The sequence below is a fragment of the Ictidomys tridecemlineatus genome, chromosome 7, assembly GCF_052094955.1.
Source record: "Ictidomys tridecemlineatus isolate mIctTri1 chromosome 7, mIctTri1.hap1, whole genome shotgun sequence".
Classification (NCBI taxonomy): Eukaryota; Metazoa; Chordata; class Mammalia; order Rodentia; family Sciuridae; genus Ictidomys; species Ictidomys tridecemlineatus.
Window position 1 is genome coordinate 64,461,645 of NC_135483.1, and position 21,508 is coordinate 64,483,152.

Below are 21,508 nucleotides of genomic sequence, written 5' to 3' on the forward strand. Positions count from 1 at the left end.
AATAAGGCTCCAAACAAAATAATAACAAAGCTTCTGTTCCTAAGGAATGGCACTTTTATTTTTAACTCTTCCCCTGGGAAAACCCTGCAATGGTATATTTTCTCACAATTCTGTAGAGTAAAAACAGAGAGACCCAGCACATTCGGAGGCATTCCATATCACAGAGAGGTAGAGAAATGAAGGAAAGGCACTCACTCTCTGAGGTCCTACTGTGTGTCAGGCGCTGGACTTGTAGACTTCCACTGTAGTTATCTCTATGCTTTCAGAAACTGCTGGACCATTCTAAACCATGGAATCTTGGCCTATGCACAAGGTTTTGAGGATTTCCCTACTTTGCTTTGTGGAAATGAGGAGACACTTAATATGCCCTCATAAAATATAGTGCCAGGCCTAAACTGTGGGTTCTTAGGGCAATCTAGCTGAATAGAAATGAGTGAAGGCCCTTAATATCAACATTTTCTTTCTATTTGGGATATTCCACATAAGTAAAAGAATGAGAAATGATGAAGATAAAAACTTTTTTCTAAAAAGCCATGGAAACTGAAATCAGCTGTGAGCTGGGGCAGGGAATACATCTTCTGTCTCTTCTATGTACAAGGCCCAGGCTTACCCAATCCTTCCTTTCTTGTAGTTCCTCTTTCTAATCCATATACACTCCTACAGCCACTCTTTCCTTCAGCCTCTGCTCCCTCCACACTGTAAGGCCCAGGGTTTTCCAGACTGCTGCTCAAAGCATTAACAGGCAAATTTTCTCATCAATGTCCTTCTTGCTCCTACTGATGTAGTGGTACCTGGCTCACTGAGGGACCTTCTCTACCTGAACAGCCTGCTCTTCTCATTTGTCCTCAAACCCTTACCTATCGCTGATGGAGTATGGAAAGCAAGGTATACACAACTTTGGAACAAATCCCATTTTGGGAATAAAGTGATTCTAGCATGAGGACTCTAAAAAAGTACATGGAAAATGGTAAATTAAACATGAGCAGAAACAATCTTTTTACATTTTCTTGCATTTGTGGGCATCATCAATAAAGCCCAGTAAGAACCACCGGAAACAACTAGAAGTCAATATTCATGGGCAGGATGGACACAGCATGAGTGATGAATGAGCAGTCAGTGTGAAGTGCCGTTAGGGCTCTGCAAAGACAAGCAGATCTATATGGTTCTAACAAAAGGTCAGGAAGAGGCCTGGTATGGGGAGTGGGAATAGTGCCACTACCTTTTCTAGTGGAAGAAGACTTGAGCCTTGCCAGAAATGGCACATTAGACAGCAAGACATAATAAAAAAAGAAAGAAAAAAAAAAAAACTAAGTCTGCCAGATTTCTATTAAAGTTCTTTCTTGGCTGACTAAATTTGTCAATCCTTTCAATTTCTATATTCCATTCATCCTTTTTGTTCAAAGAGTGTGATTTACCTCTCAGTTTCTTCAGATTATTATTCTTATCTTTCTGTAAATAATATCATTCATAATGTCCTCCAATGTTTTTACTAATTTCCTGGGGTTTTGTTCTCTAGCTGCAGCTCTAAAGACCACAAAGAAGAGATGCATAAACACATTTTATTAAACACAGGTCAAAAAAATCCTCTTTTTTTTTTCTAACAGCTTGCTTATCCTTAGGGAATGTATAAATTTCAGACTTTTGAGGGTCTATATAGGATGGTAAGGGATAAAAGAGTGTAGCACAGATTGAGAAATATATTCAAATGCACTGAAATCAATGAATGACAGCTTTTTAATTATTTTCCATCACAGATGTTCATCATGGGCCTGTGTACTAGACATGATAGAAGATAATAGTTCAAGGCACAGACTGTCTGCAGGATGTGTGCCCTCTAATTGCAGAGCTAAAATGGAGGCAAAAGGAGATATTTATGTTTCTCTGCACACATACCACTCACACAACAACATAATCCTGAGACCCAAAGGAGGGAGGCATCCCAGGGTATAGAGGTAGGATTTAAATTCTTAATGCTGAAATGTAGCTCAGCAGCAGAGCCCTTGTTCAGCATGTATAAGACCCTGAGATCAATCCCCAACACCATAAATAATAATATAAAATGAAAGTCTCCCAATAAAAATGGGATGGATGGGTAAGGAGTGGTATTTATTTCTAAAATCAGTACATCAGAAAAAAAATTTGAATTCTCAATACATTTTTTTTCTATCTTCAGACATAAAGGCTTTGCCATGAAAACACTATGATTATCTGTCTCTGATGAATTATCAAAGGTGATTTAAAAAATCATATATTGATTTAAAAATCAGAGCTAATCACATAGAAAGGGAATCTCTGTAGCTTTCTAATATTGCCATTAATAATGAGTTATTATAATAGTTTAATCACAGAATTATTCAAAGTGCTCTGTTAACACATCAAAGATTTTCAATCAAACATATAACATTGCTGAAATGAAGAAAAATTTCCAGTATAAATTGGACGGAACTGATAAATCAGGGCTTTCTCCTCCTCAGATTGAGATTCAAAGTGATGATCATTTTTCCGAGCTACAAGAAAAAACAAAGTTTGTTGTTAAAAAAGATTGCATGACAAGGTTTCAAAAAGACTATATTTCTTCCTGCAGTCAGCATTATTAAGTGGTAAAACACCAAGAAGACAATGGTTTTCAGAATTTCCCCCCAAAGTAGAATTTCCCCCCAAATACAGGAGTGCCTGGTTTAGACAGTTGCCTAGTAAAGCAGCAGCTGTAGTTACCCTGCACCAGGGCCCTGTGATGCTTGCTCCCCAATTCTTTCAAACCCTGACTAAATAGGCTACATGTGCAGGAGACTTGATACAGGGCTTGGGGTTAGAAATACAAACAGGACAAGTTTAGCCTAGTAACCACACATTGCAATGTATTTATAGTATACCTCATTGAGGTACTACAAGAGTAAAAAGGACGGAGAAGTTGGCACAGGTGAAATGGGAACAAATGGAAGACAGGCACTTCACAGATGAGGCAGAACTCTAAAAGGCAAGGAGGTATGGTAAAGTTTGCAGGTGAGGGGGTAAGAACTTAGACTTTATCCTAAAGTCCAAATAAGGTAAACACAGGCTCTCCTGGCATTTTCAGAAACAAGGACATTGGCAGTAAAGAACCAACAATTGCCATATGATTAAAACTGCAGTGAAGGCTACTCTGCCCATGACAGAAAAATGTTCCTTTGAACTAATGCTGCATATGAGAGGTTATGTTTTTGTTTTTCAATTTGGAGACTCTGTCATGAAAACCATCCATTCAACTACACATAATTCTAAACCAGAATGAACCCAGTAGAGGGTACATCTGGCTTCCCAATAAGAGTGGGAATGTAGATAAAAAGCTTAAGGCGAGCTTAGAGATAAGATGAAAATAAGGCTCACCAATGTCTTCAAGTAGCCACACCCCACCTACGTGATGCTCTGTTCCTTGCAAACTGTGTCCATACCCCTGTCCTACACACCTATCACTCAACTTAAAAAAAAAAAAGTATCTATAACCAATCCTAGATTTTATCCACAAACATAAAATAGAATGAAAATTTCTGTGTTTTCATCATTAAAAAGCAGACAAAGCCAGGTGTGGTGGTGCACACTTGAACTCCCAGCAGCTTAGGAGGCTGAGAGAGGAAAATCATAAGTTCAAAGCCATCCTCAGAAATGGCAAGGTGCTTAGCAGCTCAGTGAGACCCTGTCTCTAAATAAAATACAAAATAGGACTGGGGATGTGGCTCAGGGGTCAAGTGCCCTTGAGTTCAATTCCTGGTACCCCACCCCCAAAAAGCAGACAAAGTTTATTAACTTTCTTCAATGTGCCAATGCCTTAAAATCACAAACCAGCACAAAACATCATTGTCTTAGAAAAATAACACCTTAATCCTGAGAAATTATTATAATTAAAGCATTATTTCTAAAAAGAATAGGATCATAATTAGAATGAATTATACTCCATATCTGTATAATATGTCAAAATACTCTCCGCACCACATATAAATGAATGAACAAAATAAAGGCCCATCAATTTTTTTTAAAATCTACTGATGTATATCTAATAAAGAAAAAGAAAAGAAAAGAAAGCAATGGAGGAAAAACTAAATTCAAGAAAGAAAGAAAAAGGAAGATTCTTTAAGCTATTGTTCAAGAATTCAGCCCACTGCAGCATCTATGATACCGTTAATAACTGTCTTCCTTTTACTTGACTATCTAGTATCTCAAACACAGAGCTTTAACATTATTTAGTATCTGTTTTTGTTTTTTTTAAAGTTAACCTACAGATCTTATGAGACAGTTATAGAGAAAAAGAGTACATAGAAGTCCACAATTTCCTTCAATACTAGAGTAATAAGATTATATATCCATGTATTACCTTCAGAAACAAAGAACTCTGCTAAATAAAATGCAGTCTTCACAGCATTAGGTTCATGTGAAATGCCTTGTAATTTCTCCCATTCATAAGGTGCTTTCTCTGGATGCCACTGGACACCATATACTGGATACTTATATCCTTTAAGAAAAACACAAACTAGTAAGTATTAAGAATGGTTTAAGTTGTTTTTTATAATTACATTATTTCATATCCTATGTAAAACAAAACAGTATTTTAAAACTCAATACAAAAGACAAAGTAAAATTATGAATAACCTCTCAGACACAAAATAAAGAATTTCTGTTCATAGTCTACATGAATATTCCCAATAACGTATTCCACTGATTTACAATTTTAATTTTAATTCAATTTCACTTTTTACCATTTGTAATATGATTTGCTTTTTGAGATAATCACAGCAAAGTAAAATAATTTGGCCATGGAATACAGAACAGTTAAACAGTCAAATGCACAGTCTTTGTTTTGTTTCTTTTTGTGAATTGTACCCAGGGCCTGATACATGCTAAGCACGCACCCTACCACTAAACTACATCCCCAGCCTCAAGTGCATATTTAATTAGTGACACAAGATTCTTTCAAATAGGTATCTCTTCACCCACTACTTCAAACCATATTTTCATCCCATAATGACTTATACAAGTAAACTATGCCACTTCTGGTATCCTTTCACATTAGCTAATTTGTCTCAGCCTAAATTCTGTGTACCTCATGACTTTGGGTATCAATTTTTTAAACAGCTTTTATAAGTTCAAACTTGGTACTAAAGACAGATTGGTTAAAAAAAATCAACTGTTTTTAGAACTCTTAATAAATATCTTTATGGATAAAAATGGTATGATTCCTGGAATTAGCTTAGAAACATAATTCAGTGTGGAGAGAAAAATAGATACGAAATAAGAATAGGGACATGCTGACAGTTGTTGAAGCTGAGATAGATACGCCGGGATTCATTTAGTGACTCTCAACATTTACATGTTTCAAAAATTACACTATTTTTTAAAAAGTGAATATGTATAATAATTTTTTTAATATAGGGAATTTAACACAGGAGCACTTTAAGACATTCCCAGCCCTTTTATTTTTAATTAAGAGTCTAAGTTGCTAAGATTGCCTTGAACTTGCCATTCTCCTTTTAGCCTCCTGAGTCACAGGGATTACGTGTGTGCCACCATGCCTGGCTTACCTTCTGAAAAATTTACGTATTTTTCTTCTTAACCTGTGCCTTCCCTCATTTCAAAGAAAAAAATCCCTTTTATAATACTTTTCTTTGTAATTATAACCATGACTACCTCCAGGAAGTGCTTGGAGAAATGAAGAGAATCAGCTGAAAAGTAGAGATATTCAGAGGAAAGAGCACTGTCCTCTCACATCCTACCAGTCTCTTCCACTGGAGAGCATGTCACAAAAAGGGAAACATTTTCTGGCAGCATAGTTGGGGTTTACAGGAGGCAAAGTCTACCAGCAAACAGCTGTGGGCACAGTGTTCATCCCTTCCCCCTGCCTCCCTCCCACCTCCTTATGACGGCATTTCTTTTTCTCTGGCCTTAGGACTATTCATGAAGATACCAGCAAAAGACCCACATCTCAACCATATTTACTAGGTTTTCCTTATTAATTCATGGTTTTACATTATATAAGATAAAAAGTGATCCTATCCCAGTCATACACATTACAAATATCTCCTTTTGTTTCTCCTCTATTTTTTATCACAACTTCTTAACCTGGCTGATTTCATCAATATTTTACTTTATGGTGTTTCTTTTTTTTTTTTTGTCTCCTTCCCTTACACAAGAGCATAAAGATATTCTCCTCTACTTCCTCTAAAATCTTGTTGTAGTTTTCCTTTTCACTTAGGTCTTTTATTTGCCAGTATTTTTTTGTCAATATGTAAATACATTTTGTCACCATCCCAATTTCCTTCAAGAGTTTAGTTGGAAATGTTAGAATTTTTTAACTCTAGCCTCCAGATTCCAACTTTTCTGTCAACACATTTCACATTTTTGTCTATGATGGAGTCTGCACATTTTCTTCAGATTTGTCTTCATCTAGTTCACTAATCTCTCTTTAACCATGTCTAACCTTCAGATTAACCTGTCTTCTGATATTATTTCGACTATGTCTTCATTCTAATAGAATTTGGCTCAAGTCTGATTGTTTCATACTTATATTTTTAAGTGTCCTTTATTCCTTTAAAAATTAAAATATTACACTGTACCTCATAATTTAATACCTAAGATTTGTAGCAGGCTGACTCTGTATCTGTTGTTTCTATGATCTCTTATACATGGTATTTTGCTTCCTGTGTATTATTGATTTTGGGGGGGCAAGAACTGCTCATATTCCTTCAAATCTTATATGTAGGAATTCCTTGAAGTCTCAAATGAATGACTGCTATTCCAAAAAGAATGATTTCTATTTGCTTCTGACATTCATGTGTGAGCACTACCAATATGAGACAACTTTAAGTAAAATTCTTGAGATTTGTCCAGCTTCCCAATTAGCATAGACCACACTAGGAGACCAACCTGTCATCCTGAGTGCTCAAGGCCTACTGACTCCACCCACCCCACTCCCTTAGTGCAGGTTCAAGATGGGCAGTTCTCCTGGCACTTGTGCAGACAGGACTCCAGCTATAGTCTCTGAGTTCACTCTTATATGGAAGGTACAGCCTTTCAGTTCCTGCTCCATCTAGTACTCTCCATGGAGGCAGGTCCTGAACTTTCAAATTTTCCTGATTTGACACTAATGCTGGTACAAATACCTTGGTCAACTCAGAGTTTTAGGCTTGAATATCCTTACTTTCTTAGCATTTCATCAATGTACTTTAGAAAAATGCTTTTCTCTATCAACAGCATTTCTGTTGTTGTCTGGAGGAGAATCTGTCAAAGTACTTAATTTGTAATACAGTTAGAAACAGAAGTCACTTTCTTCATTTATGTCCTTATCCTGTCCCCCTGCCCCTGTTTTTGTTTATCATCATCACCTCGTCCTAGAAAATATTCCGGTAAATCATAAAATTTGAAATTCAGACAATTATGTCTCTTATCTCCAAAAATGCCTTCATTTCCACCTTAAGGCCCTAAAGTAAATTGATTTTATTTATAAGACATACATAAAATCAAAATTAATGAATTAAAGTATACATGGTACAATGACACATACCTTCCATCGATGAAATGAACTCAATCTTGTCATCTCTATTCGTAGTTAACACACTGAAAAACTTGCTTAACTTTTCATTCAACGTAAAATTCTAGAGTATAAAATGAAAGAAAATTATTAAATCTGTAGCTATTCTAAATATATCAATTTCCTGTATATCTAATGTGATACCTTTATGGAAAGGCTCCATTTGTGGAAATTTGCAGTCAGGGGTTCTGTTGCTAATGACAGCAACAAGTCAGCAGGAAAATTCTGGAACATTCTGCTCTGCAATGTAGCTAAAGTAATTTAAGCACAAGATATATAATTTAAACCCAAGAAAAATAAAATCCCCATTTTTTGCAGCCAAAGAAAGGTCATTATAAAGACATAATCACCATAACCACATAAGTAAAACAGTCAATACCACAGGATTATTCCAAACAAGCACAAAATTTGTTTAACAGAAATCCAAATATGTTTCAGGAATAATTATTTTTCTTCCAGAGTATTAATATGAACAAGTAAAATTCTTCTGATATAAGAATTTGTATGCTGGCCATAGAGTAAGAGGAGAATCTTAACCCTAATTCCCCAGACATCTCTGAAAAACATGTAGAATTTTCCAAGTGTTTATATAATTGTTTTCCCAGGAAAGAATCCAAAACTTCCAACATATTTTAAAAGGTATCTAGAACTTAAAAGATTAAAAATACCAACAATGTAGAAAATAACATTAACTATTCCAAAAAATTTCTGCTTGGTAAACAGATCAAAGCAGCAATGTATCTTAGTGGTCAACATTGAAGCCTCTGTAGTCAGACACATAAACTCAAATAACAACTGAGGATTAAATTTAAAAAAAAAAATCCTGATATACTCAAGGCTCTGATGCTAGTTGTTCTAAATCAAGCCCCTTCTTCTGGCTAACAGCTTCCATGAGAACAACAGTACCTTGAATACTGCTTTTCTGTATAAGCTGGGTTTGGCCATATAACCTAAATAATCTGAATGAAAACACATACCTTCCATAGAGTTTTTAAAATAATTGAGATAATAAGAAAGACCTTTCAAAAGCATAAAGCATTTTTTAAGTTCTTTGTATGCCTACTACTATTTTCCTTCCAAAATTCTTATGAGAATAAGAAATGGTAGCATTCAATTCTGAGAATCTATACATTCAATAATGTACAAGAATCATTATGTACTTACACTCAGTGATATAACAAAGAATATGTCTTGTCTTCATTCTATGTTCCTGATAAAACCTCTAAAGCCCTTGCAATTTTCTAAGGGATAAGAGTCATTGTTATTTCGAATGAGGGAACTCGGGGTAGATTATCTAAGGATGGAGCTTATTACCAAAAAGACAAACCACATGATAAGAAGGTTCTGACTTTTAAGACCAACCTCTGGGAATGGAAGAAGAACTAGATACTGAGTTCAATTATGTGGCCAATGATTCAATCGATTATGCTTTTGCAATAAAATACCAATAAAAAACCTAGACAGGCAAGGGTTTTTGTTGGTATTTCATTGCAAAATGGGAATGCATGCCTATAACCTTAGTGACTAGGAGATTAAGCAGGATTCCAAGTTCAAAGCTAACCTTTGCAGTTTAAAGAAATAATGTCTCAAAAAGAGAAATAAAAAGGGTTGGGGATGTAGCTCAGTGATAGAATGCCCTGGGTTTGATTTCCAGTGCTGCAAAACAAAACAAAACAAAAACCAACCCTGGGCACCAAAGCTCAATGGATTTTCTGGTTGTTAAGCAAATGCAGTACTTTCCTGAGTTTTGTGACTCCTTGTTCTGAATTACAAACATCAGAAGTCTGGGAAACCCCAAATTTGCAGAAGTTAGTAAGAGAAGTGGGTGGCCTGGGAATATGATTTTCGCATCTGAAATAAGGCGTTCTTGCTAGGGACCATACCCTTTCATTTGTGGGGTCTGAACTAAATCCAGATATTTAGTGCCAAAATTAAATTACAGTATACACAGCTGGGGTTGAAACAAAGTAGGCAACCATGGGGAAAATATTGACACTGTAGTAATAATAGCCAACATAAAGAGTTGTATTTAAATCACTTAACACACTAACAACAACAACAAAAATCTTATTTAATTCTCCCTCACGAAAAATTCCTCAGAGGTAGAACCCCTTTTCAATGAGGAATTTGATGGTAAGAGAGATTAGATGATTCTCCTAGTCCAAAGTAAGAAAACTAGGACTCAAAACCAGTTTCAGAGTTCTTAACCACACATGATCTCAATTATCACTGGGAGCAAGAGATATCAGAATTTAAAATTCCTTAAGTCATTCTCAAAAATGAATACAAAGGTCATCACTCACATCTTTAGCCTGTGTAGATACTTTAAAAATCAAAGATATAAGCATTTTTTTACTTTGATACTTGCTGCTTAGTAATTCTATTCAATATATATTTTTAAAGGGGTTAAAGAGTATCCTCACCTCCAGTGAAATTCAGCGGCAATGTCACTGCAACAGTGTGTTCTGTGTGAGTTAATAAGCACTCCCCACTAACCAGATAAGTGAGCTCCTCAAATCCAAGGCATGTGCCCCACACAGGAAAATAGTCTCCATCATCATAACTCTTTGCAGAATGAAAAAAAAAGAAAACGAAGTTTATTCAAAATTTTCAAACAAAAATTACACATGTGATTTCTCATTACCAGATTTATACATGGATTTCTAAAACTTTGCCTATGATCCATAAGTAGACTATCAGTCTCTCTTCAGACCAAACTCCCACACAGGCTGGAAAAAGTGAGCTATGGACCCACTATATATCTTGACCCAGTGGCTATAAAAGATTGCAGGTTAGCTTAGCTATTAAAAGTTTCCAAGCAAGTGTCTCAAATGCTAAAAGCAGTCACTTCAAGAAATATCTAAGAAAGAGTTGGCAAGACACTAGGCAAGATTAATTAGGTAAATGTATCAATAGTTAAGGGGAGAAACAGTAAGGGTCTAAGCTATGGTTCAAAGGTAGGCCTAATATGCAACATTACAAAGGAAAAGTCAGAGTTTCTGCATAGCAAATTAATTATTTTAAGGTTTAAGTTAACTGCAAGAAAGGTGATACAGTATTGAATGGATTGGGAAGAAAAGCAAATTTCAAGAGGAGATAATTAATAAATTAGGAACAATGCCCAGTATGTAATAAAAAGGTAAGAGAACAGAAGGAGATAGCAGAATTATTAAGCCACATGAAGACTGTGGTTCACACATAGAAGCCAAGAATTAGAAGACAACACAAACACACAAAAAAAGAGTGGAAGTAGCTACTGGCTGTTGGAGAACAGGGGCCTCAAAAGTTAATGGGTATGAGGCTACTTTACTTGTGAAGGAAGCAATACCATGTGCTTAAAAACAGAATCATACTCACAGAAACTGATAAAACCCATCTGGAATGATAAGAAATAACATATATTTACCTGTATGGCCAAGTCGTAAAATATTTTGGCTACTTGAGCATAATCTGAGCGCTTAAGGTCAACACTTCCTCCAGGGAAAAGGATTCTGAAACATCAATTAAGATGCATTTTGCCCCCATACACACACACACACACACACACACACACACACACACACACATGGCAAAATGCATTCTACTGTCATGTATAACTAATTAGAACAAATTAAAAAATATATTTTTAAAAGCTGCCTTTGACCAAATTTGGTATATCTAATTTCATTAAAGTTCTTTCATATAGTAAAACTTCACTGTCCCTCTCAAATGACAATTCCTTTGAAGCAGAGTTCTGTCTTTTCATCCATTTCATCCCCCGCCCCAAACAGTATGGGGTCAAAAAAAAAAAGGTTCTTTTCAAGTTGTATTTGAGTATTGCTCTTTTTCTGGTGACATTCAGAAACAGTAAATTACAACCCCTGATTTCCCTAATTAAGAGACCAGCTTCCAGTGCCTTGCTGTAGAGGAAAGTATGATCATATGGGAGTAAGAATTGGTGTCAAAGCATAATATTAGTGGGGAAGACACAGAAGGCATCCCCTTGCTGATTTAAGAGCTACTGCTTGGTTTCCATGAAGGCACACTGGGCATGTGGACAAGCCAGTTACCAAAAATTTTTAATTCCTATCTACACAACTACTATTTCAGATTCCTTACCAAATAGGAATGCAGTTGGGAGAGAGTAGGAAAAGATGAAGTAATTCCAAAAGTATACTTGGGGGTTTCTTCAATTATATTCTAGTCTGAATTTATTTATCTTTGTCCTTGTCAAAGTACTTTGCACATAACAAGCATTGTAAATGTTCTACTAAAGTGAACTGATTTTACAGTAAATATTTACTGAACCAAACTGAACTGAAGGCAAATAACTTTTAAAAAAAGCAATACAGAAACATGATTTTTAAAAGTAAAAACAGTAACAGAGCTCTTTTTCAAAAAGCTTTATAGTTAAAACACTCCGTCCTACCCCATTCCCTGAAACAATGTTAAAATTTTTTGTTGATATGATAGAAATTGCTATGTGTATCGCCTCACCAATATCTTAAAACCAAAAGCAAATAGTAAATAAACCATATACACCATTAGTGCCTTGTGTTTTTCACATATCATTAACATTCATATGACAACAGCAACCCAAAGCAGCATCTATAGATATACCAATTTTTATTTTCTTTCTTTCCTTTTTTTTTTTTTTTTTGTATTGGGGATTGAACCCAAGGATGCTTAAATCTCCAGCCCTTTATATGTTTTATTTTGAGACAAGGACACACAAAGTTGCTTGGCAATCCTCCTGCCTCAGACTCCAGAGTTGCAGGGATTATAGGCATGCATCACCATGCCTGGCTTAGATTCACTAAATTTTAACTCCTGCATGGTAGTCTATTAAATGATTATAGTCTTTATAATCACCTGATGAACTATTAAATAACTTCTAAATTGGGAGTTTTTTCAAGTTCCTAAGTCAAAAGATATGTTTATTTCTCATTTCAATAGATGTTACAAAATTGCCCCCAAAATACTATAGAATATTTACACTCCCACTAATAAAATACGAGAATACTTGTTTCCACATATCCTCACTTTTGAGTATTACCAAATTTTTTATCTTTGCCAACTTGATACTTAAACAGTTTTTAATTGCTCCATTCACTTTCTTCCTTCAATTAAGAGTAATGTAGAACCCTTATTCAAATGATTAAAAGCATTTTTCTGTGACTTAAACAATCATATCTTTTGTGGTGAAACTAGAGAATAAAAAAGTTTTTTCCAAGTTCTAGTCAAATTACTTCCAAAAGATAATCAATTGATATCCTCAGATATAGGACTTACATAAATCCTCTCAGCAAAGCAGTATGCCCTACTATTCAAAGTTGCTTCAAAATATTTTAGATAAGCATTAAAAGAAACACAAAGATGTTACACATGTAAAAAGAATCATGTAACAATTATATATTTTCTGATTAGAAACCTCCTACTCTGTATAGAACTTTTGCAACTCCCAGAAAAAATATTTCCTTTAAAAGTTCAGAAAACTAATTTCATGCCACCCATTTTTTTTTGTTTTTTTGTTTTTTTTGCAAAAACAGATATGCACACACTCATACATTGTATCAAACCAATTGATAGACAGGACTGAGGTGACATACACAAAGTATCAAGGTAACTTACCCATTGATAGATTTGAAAAGTTTTTCATATTCTGCATGTGTAAGATCAAGCCTGAAAACAAACACAGTTTACAAAATATTCATTTCTGAAACCTAAGGAAGAAATTATACCTCCAAATAAAGTTATCACATTAATTTTCAAAAGCCAGATGAAAAATAATTCTTAAATGGTAGACAACATCTACCTCCCGAAGAGGCATTTTCTCAAACTACATGAAAGTTACATAATTATGCCCTTGTTTTGCTCATCAGACAGGTAAATGTATTTTTCTATGGTCTAATGAAACTTACTATGTAAAACATGAGTTAATATGCAAAAATTGGACACCAATAATTTCTGTTAGCCAAAAATCATTAAAAAATCTAAGAGTTTTCAGTAGTTTATGTAAAGATTAGAGAACTTTATTATCATGCTACTTTATTTTAACTCTAATTACTTTAATTGCTCTGCAAGATAAAAATAATACAAAAAAATGCCAAATTCCATCCCCATCAACCAGCTGCAATAGTCTGGGAACTACTGTCTATCTACTCAAAAGCCAGAACAGTTCAGGTTACACACAGCTCACAGTGGACTGGCCTAAATCATTCTGAAGCATCCTTCAGCAAACATCCCTAAGGACCTTTTAATTATCACCATGTTATTAATGATTTTTATCCTGAATACAGAATAAATCCAATGTGATTAATCTATGACAATTGGCAACAACCTCTAAATGTTGCCGTAAAATTCGAGAACAACAAAAAAGAGCTTCATGTTTGTGAAATTCTTCCAAAAACTTTCCTACATTTAGCAGTCTTTTGTTTCTATAAGAGAATAGCAATATAGAAGCCCTCTCCATCCCCTAAAAAAACTAAACTTATAATCCATTGCCAATCTCAGTCCAAATCTCACCTAGGAACAAGTGTTACAAAGAGTTAGAACACTCCCATTATCAAGCAGACATCTGTGATGCCTAGAATTGGTTATGCTCTGCACACAAACCCCTCTGGGCTGTCCTCTAAGTCCAAATAAGCTTTACAAGTACAGGTTCAGAAGTTCATAGTAAATCTTATTCTGGCAGAGAATCACAAGGCTGTGGGTGATAGTGGAATGGTGCTTACTACTGTTTTAAATGGAAAATAAACTGGCAAGAGGCCCTGTCTTCGAAAGCCACAGGGAGGTGAAATGTGAATCCACACGTTTTCAGTACTGTGCCAGTGCAATCTCTCCAGATTGTGCCAACAAAAAAGGAAACCAATCAGCCAAGTCTCAGGATCCTCCCTATGGGTATTTAAATAAGAAGGAGCAAACCACTACCATCAGGAATCAGAATGGATGGAGATCACTCAGCTGCACGCTAAGGACTCCTGCCAGCTAGCTATGCAGACTAGTTTCAGTGACATCACTATTCTAAACAGTCAGCTCCCACACTGTCCATGACTAAATCTTTGGACCCCACTTATCATTATTAAGGAGGCTAATTGTTGAGTATGTCACAAACTCTCTTGCTTCAGGGGCCTATGACAGAAAATAGATCAGGTCACATTTTTTGAACACAGATGTTATTTGCACATTGTAAGGCATTTCTTGAAACAAAAGCTTCTCAAAAAGATAGAAGAAATAGTTCATTTCTTAACTAAAAAAAAAAAAAGAATAGCTAAGCCTGGTAATGATGGTAAATGACACCCTGCTTCAGCAGCTTGGAAATGAGTAGCAGGCACCAATGCCAATGAACAGCACATGTTCCATTCAACATTAGATCACAGTTGAGCCCAGGAAACCAAGGAAAGCCTGGGCAATATAATGACACTCCACAAAAAAAAAAAAAAAAAAAAAAAAATTCACATAATCATCTTCAAAAGAAGCCAAATATTCAGATTTTGTAAATGTCTTACCACTGTGAATGAAACCCATTTTTAAACCAAAGTAGCCATGGCTGCCATGTACTACCCTTTCAGGAGGCAGGACACTGCTTTCCACATAAGTCCTACAAGTGGGAACTGATGGCAACCTGAGAGCAACTTGTGCCTGAGAGAGAAGGTAGCAAAAAGAAGATAGGTGACCAAAGATAAACTTGTTCACCTACCACTGAGTTTTGCCTATGTCTCCCATCCTCTTCTGTTTCCCCTCTAAACTACAGGAGGCAGCACCCAACAACCCAATACAGACAGGAACTTAACACTAAAGATGTGAGCCCTTCCTTCTTATTCTACATTAGGTAATCCTTTAACATGCTAGTCTGGGAATTTAGCTCCTTTGTATTTCCTCATTTCTACAGGATCACATGATGCAAAGTCCAAGCAATACACCTTATGATATACTTTATTTAGCAAGCAAACTGGAGATTAAACTATATGCTGACAGACACACTGTCAGCATCTCTGTCATAAATTCCAGTATTCTGCAAGCGGTATGATTTCAAAACATGCCTGGTTTCAAAACTTCCGTCTTTCTCATCTCTTTCTTCCTCCCTATGCCCTTTTATTTTATTAGTCATCATGTCTTGCTGACTTCTTTAAGGACTTGTATTATCAACCCCAGGACCACTGCTCTAGGTCATGCATGTCCTCATCATTCACACCCAGACTTACAACAGCCTCTGAAGTAGGCTACCTGAGAGCAACCTGTCTCTCTCTCCTGTACACATTATCAGGATTAGCACCCTAAAAAAAAACAGCTGCATTAAAATAATTCCCTGATTAAAAACTTGAAATATTGTGTCCTGCTGGGAACTTTCAGGAATCTCTTCCTCAGCTTTAAAACTCTGGTATCATCTATGTTCCAAGTAAAATTTCATTTGAAAAATTCAATTTGCTACTAAAAAATTAAAGACTAATGTTAAAAGCAAACATTCATCTTAGTGTAGAGAGAGTTAATTGAAATGCAAAATATCAAACAAGAAGACAATTCTTATAAATTTAAACATTACATTTTGTGGTACAATACTCTAAATTGTAATATTTGACTTTGATTTTTATTGTTATTATAGTTAGGTAGGTTACTTCTTTGTTTTAATTTTTACTGAGGAATTATACAAAAAAATTATTGTACAGAATAAGTTGTGTTTTTTGTGTGAAATCACAACAGATTAGATGAGGGTTCTGGGAGATTTTAATATACTAATTTCAGCTGATAATAAAATATGAGATGAATCATTTTTTTCTTACTGAACTATTTTATCCCCAAAATAATGTATCTCCTTTAAACTTGAAAAACCCCATTAATTTATAATGAAGTAACAAAACTGCTGCATTAGTCCTTAAAAACTTTTAAACCAGAGCATGAGAACTTTTTTACAGTCATCATTTAAAAATCTTCTTCACTCCCTAATTGTCCCCTTATCCTAATAATAAGGAATAAAGCTGGTTCAATTGTAAATTCCGTTATTCCATTACTTTCATGATGTTTGTGGGAACCAACTTTTCTGGGGCAAGGAAATTACCATTTCATTTTCAACAATTTCTATTGAAACTATAGATACAGCTTCATTCATTGAACAATTTAATGACAGACTGCAAGCATTAGGTTTGTGAGAAAAAAATCACATGCAATGTTACTACTTTTAAATAAAATGATACACTCATAGGAGAGAAAGCATTAATTCTGGAGATAAGACACTGAAATTTTTATAAACCATATAAAAAAATTAAAACATACCTTATTGGTATAACTCTTGCACCTGCAGACTCTAGATACTTCACATAGGATGCAGCAATATAATATCTTCCAAAGTTTTTCATTTCCTTATGGCATTTTTGCATTAATATTCCTAAATTTTAAGAAAAGTTTTAGTTTCAAGCAAATCCCTTTATTTCTTAGTCAGAAACTAAAACTAAAAATATTATTTTATTTTTTCAATTCACAGAACTAAATAGGAAGCATCTCCTGCAAGTCGATCCATAGAGTCTGGGAAAAGAATAGAGGAGGCTGATCTGAGTTTCAGGTAGCCTCATATCTTTCACCACATTTGGGAGGCCAAGTAAAGCTTCCAGAGAAGTCTCCAATAGCACCAGCATCCTTTATGTAACCTCAGACTTGGAATTCATCTCAGAGCACACATTCCTAAATCTAACATGTGGCCATTCCCTTCCCATACAACTCAAAAGACACAACTGCTTCCTTGCCGGATAAAGCAACAGTGTGGAAATATCTTCTATCCACATCTCTTCAACACCACCTAAACCCAAGCACCATCTTTTCTCTCCCAACCCAGACTATTAAAAGGTCTCTCTGCTTTCCTAAGGAACCTCCAAAACCAACCAGTTTTCCACATAGAAGCAAAGATGAGCTTATCACCTACTTCATTCATTCAATATTGCTGAATTATACTACATGCTAGGTTCTAAACTAGGAAAACAAGAATGAAAAAACAACAAAAACTCCCTGAGGGAGAATAAGAAGGGAGGACAAATAATAAAAAAAGATAAAAAGAAATAAGATATAGTGTGATGGCTGGTGGTTAAGTGCAAGGAGCGAGACAATGTAAAGCAAAGGAGGTGGTGTCTCACTTATAATCTCTTAACCAGGGTGGCCAGGCAAGTTCTCCCTAAGAAAATAGAACATATTTGAGTCAGCACTTCAGAGAAGCGAGAAAGTAAGCCACCTGCAAATATCCCGGGAAAAGAGCAATTCAGGGCTAGGGAACAGCAAGACCAAAGGTCACCAGTTAGCCTGTCACACTGTAAGGAGTTTGTTTGACTAGAGCCATGTAAGGGAAGGGAGTAAGCAAGAGGATCTGAGATAGAGACAGATCCACAGGAGTCACAAGTTTGTTTAAGCATTCAATGGGTTCCTAAACTTTAGTAAACTACATAAGACCCTGCATCCTCTGTCCCACCCAACTCTCTGGCCTCCTGTTATCACTGCAACCCAGGTCCGCACAATACTAGCATCTAGCACACATCAAAACATCCTAAGCATGCACAATGCCCTTGCTTCAATCCCCAGCACCAAAAGAGAAGGGAAAAAAAAAGTCTGCCTGGTGAGTACCTGTTCCTACATCATTTCATTTGGAACACTTTCAATGTCTCCGTAGGCCACCTGACAGGAAGAGCCTGTAGTATTATCATGTCTGTATTTCCAGCTTCTTCCAATAACTGGTACATATCACGTACTCAGTTAACATGTCAAATGTCAAAATGTGTTCAATAAGACTGTTTCTCTCCTTGATGGTAAGATTGTCTTCATTATGAAAAATTAAATTTGGCTAGGAAAAGAAGAATTAGGGAGTGCCATAGGAAATGGAGTGGTACAGAGCAGGCAGGGGAAGTGCCACAAAGCGGGTCATGGGGTATTCATGGGAATATAGGGGCAAGAAGGAAAAAAAAAAATGACATTAGAATAAATTCCACCAACATCCACCCTGCTCCCATCTCCCACATATACTCACTTTTCCCAACCCTGGAAAAAGAACTTAGGCTGTATGTACTTTATCCCTAGACACATGACCAAAATCCCACACATACATTAAGGTATATCCTAACTTTTGTGAATTCTTCCTTTGCCTTTCCTAGAGCAATGCCTTGCACATACAAGGTGATCAACCATTCTGTCTTAATTGATCAGGGTGACCAAAAGTATACTCCCTTTCCTCTGTATTTGACCTAGGGCTACACTCAATTCTAGCAAAGGAAAATGAATCTAATCTCTCCTTTTACCTCCTCCTGGGTGCTCAATATGCAACTATCTACATAAAAAATTTCCTTGAAGACTGACCATCATCACAAATAGCTATATAATAAGACATATCAGATTTCAAATATTAGTAAGCAACCTATTTGAAAATTGGGTGTTACCCATACATGTGAAAAAAATACTAATCTACTTTCTATTTAGTTACAGAATACAGTGCATTTTTGTGGAAGGAAAAATAGTATGAATGAAATAATCCTACATAGATTGAGATAAAACTAATGTTAATTGTCCACACGCAAATTTCTTTGGCAAATTTTAATCCCAATCTAATTTCTCCTAGTAGCTTTGCCTGACTCTATCTCAAACATCTGTTCTGTTAATGCACACTGATTTTACTCTAAAAATAAGCTTGCTGTAAGTAAAAATTATATATTTCACTTTAACACTAGATAAAATTGACAATAGGATCATACCAGCCACTAGTGCCACCTGATGCTGAAAATAACAAAGTCAAGTTCTTGATTATCTAATCTATTCCATTGTATCCTGAAATACATCCCCAACCAGAGAAATTTTAATAAATATAACAATGAATGTATAAAATTCCTAGATGCAAAATAGAAATTCCTAGCAATGTGAAAAAAAATGGATTTTTTAGTAGAAACGCCAAGCTATATAGATTAAAAAGGAAAATCCGCAAGGTTCTTCACAGTGCCCACTCCTAAGAGCCTTTTGAGGCCAAGGAAATCTACAAGGCACCTCCTACATTTCTGTATGACACAAAAGGTGGCTAGCCCTGGCTCTTGTACTAAAACAGTATCTAAACCAAGTGCTGGGGGGTTTCTAAACCAAGTGCTGGGGGGTTTCTAAACACAGGGGACATGCTAGTTGGAGCCCAGCGGCTGGAGTCCCGGCTCTGACACCCAGTCACTACCCAGCTGCGGTCCCCGCACAGCTTTCTTACCGATGATGGGATTCTTCGCGGCAGTTGTGTGGGATTTGCACAGCCCCAGGCTGGCTGCCCCGCAGAGTAGCAGGCCCACCACGCACAGCAGGCGACCCAGACTAGCCATCACGCCGGCCGCCTCCCGCCGCAGTTCAAAGGCACTGCAGCCGTGCGGGCTAGCGCCGCGGCGGCCACGGCGGCCTCAGGGCCCCTGGCTCGCGGGGGCGCGGACGGCGCTGCGCCGCGCGGGCCTATGGGAAATGTAGTCCCGGCGCGCACGCGCGGCGGCCGGGGGGCGGACGCGGGCGGCTCTGGGAGCGCGCACGGCGCGCCCGCCCCATGGCTCGGTCCGCGCGCGGCCGCGCTCAGCGCTGCCGGTAGGCCTCCGCCGAGATTCCAGAAACCCTAAGGCGGGCACTGGCTAGTCTCCGCCTGCTTGGAATCTTCCCCCTAAACAGTCCGTCTTCGCGGCTCTAAGACGCCTGTGCGAAGCGCGGCAGCCCGCCCAAGGTCCTCCAGGGTGAGCTGCGGGTCCCCGCCAGGCCCAGTGTGGTAACCAAGCAGCCAGGGAGGCTGGCGAGAGGTTCTAGAAGTCGCCTGAGAACTTTGCTACCTAAAAGGTCAGGGCCTGCCCCTAGGAATGCCGACGACACGACATTCAATGTAAAGAAAGCCTGTGTCCTCGGAGGTGATTGCCACATCTGGCCGCTTATCTGGGGGGACCAGGCGTCTGGAGGAAATGAAGAAGAGGGCAGGACAAAGGACGTGAACAGGGTCGCTGGTGCCAGCATCGCCTCACCTCAGAAGTGGGTCAAGGAGGGGTGACTCCTGGCATCTGTCTTTCAAGGGGCAAGTCTAGGCCACCCCCGCAAACGATGCCTGGTCCTGATAAACCTCACTGCTGCCACCATAGATTGTCCTACACAAGGGCAGAAATTATGCCTTTGATGCCTACTTAATATATGCATTTTGAAGATTCCTAAATATATGGATATATAGCTTTTAAGAAGTAAAAGTTGCCACTTGAACAGGCCATGTGAAATTTAGATTAAATTTAGGTGGCATTTGACAACCTTATTGATCATATTGAGGATGAAAAGAGGAATTGGACAATGTCTTTGTCATAAGAGGGACTTTTTCACAATCTAGTAAGGAAAAAAAGAGAACATGACTTGTGGCGTAAACATGGGCAGAGTTTCAACACATTTCAGGAAGAATTCAATAAGTAGCCTGGTTTAAAAAGAAAATGATGCTATTGTAGAAGGGTGTGGTGAGAGATAAGTCTTTAAGGGTGTGATGAAAGATACTGTGAAAATGCCAAGCTGGTTTTAAGCATGACTGAATAGACAAGGAGCTTTTGTAAATATGAATTTGTGATGCTGGAACAATTGGCTGTCAAATGAAAAATAAATAAATAATTACCTGGCATTATATACAAAAATAAACTTCAGGTGGATTAAAAAGTAAATGTGAAAGGTAAAATATACCGGGCTGGGGTTGTGACTCATTGGCAGAATGAGTACATGACAGTAGAATGTATTTTGACATATTATATGCATGGAGTATAACTTCCCATTCTTATAACAACTCACTTTAAAAAATTTTTTTAAATGAGGCACTGGGTTCAATCCTCAGCACCACATAAAAATAAATAAACAAAGTAAAGATATTGTGCCCATGTATAACTTTAAAAAATTATAAAAAGAAAATATACCAATATATATTTCTAACCTTGATGTCAAAGGTTTTCATAAAACCTTTTATTAAAAGTTAGAGAC

The 21,508-nt window shown here is 36.9% G+C and overlaps 1 protein-coding gene across 2 annotated transcripts; it reads right to left on the reverse strand.

Annotated features, from left to right (window-relative positions):
* Window positions 1-2,085: 2,085 nt before the first annotated feature.
* Window positions 2,086-19,970, reverse strand: Ggh (gamma-glutamyl hydrolase). Of its 2 annotated transcripts, XM_021724913.3 has the most exons (10): window positions 19,749-19,897; window positions 18,140-18,356; window positions 16,808-16,919; window positions 13,169-13,219; window positions 10,965-11,049; window positions 9,982-10,123; window positions 7,703-7,809; window positions 7,532-7,622; window positions 4,349-4,486; window positions 2,086-2,507 (listed from the first exon to the last, which is right to left on the reverse strand). In XM_021724913.3, exons 3-10 carry the CDS (start codon window positions 16,909-16,911, stop codon window positions 2,386-2,388), a joined length of 840 nt encoding a protein of 279 aa, XP_021580588.1. In that variant the 5' UTR covers window positions 16,912-16,919; window positions 18,140-18,356; window positions 19,749-19,897; the 3' UTR covers window positions 2,086-2,385. The 2 variants fall into 2 exon arrangements, with proteins under 2 accessions (XP_021580588.1, XP_005323027.1); XM_005322970.5 differs by lacking the exon at window positions 18,140-18,356 and having other exon boundaries at window positions 19,749-19,970.
* Window positions 19,971-21,508: the final 1,538 nt, after the last annotated feature.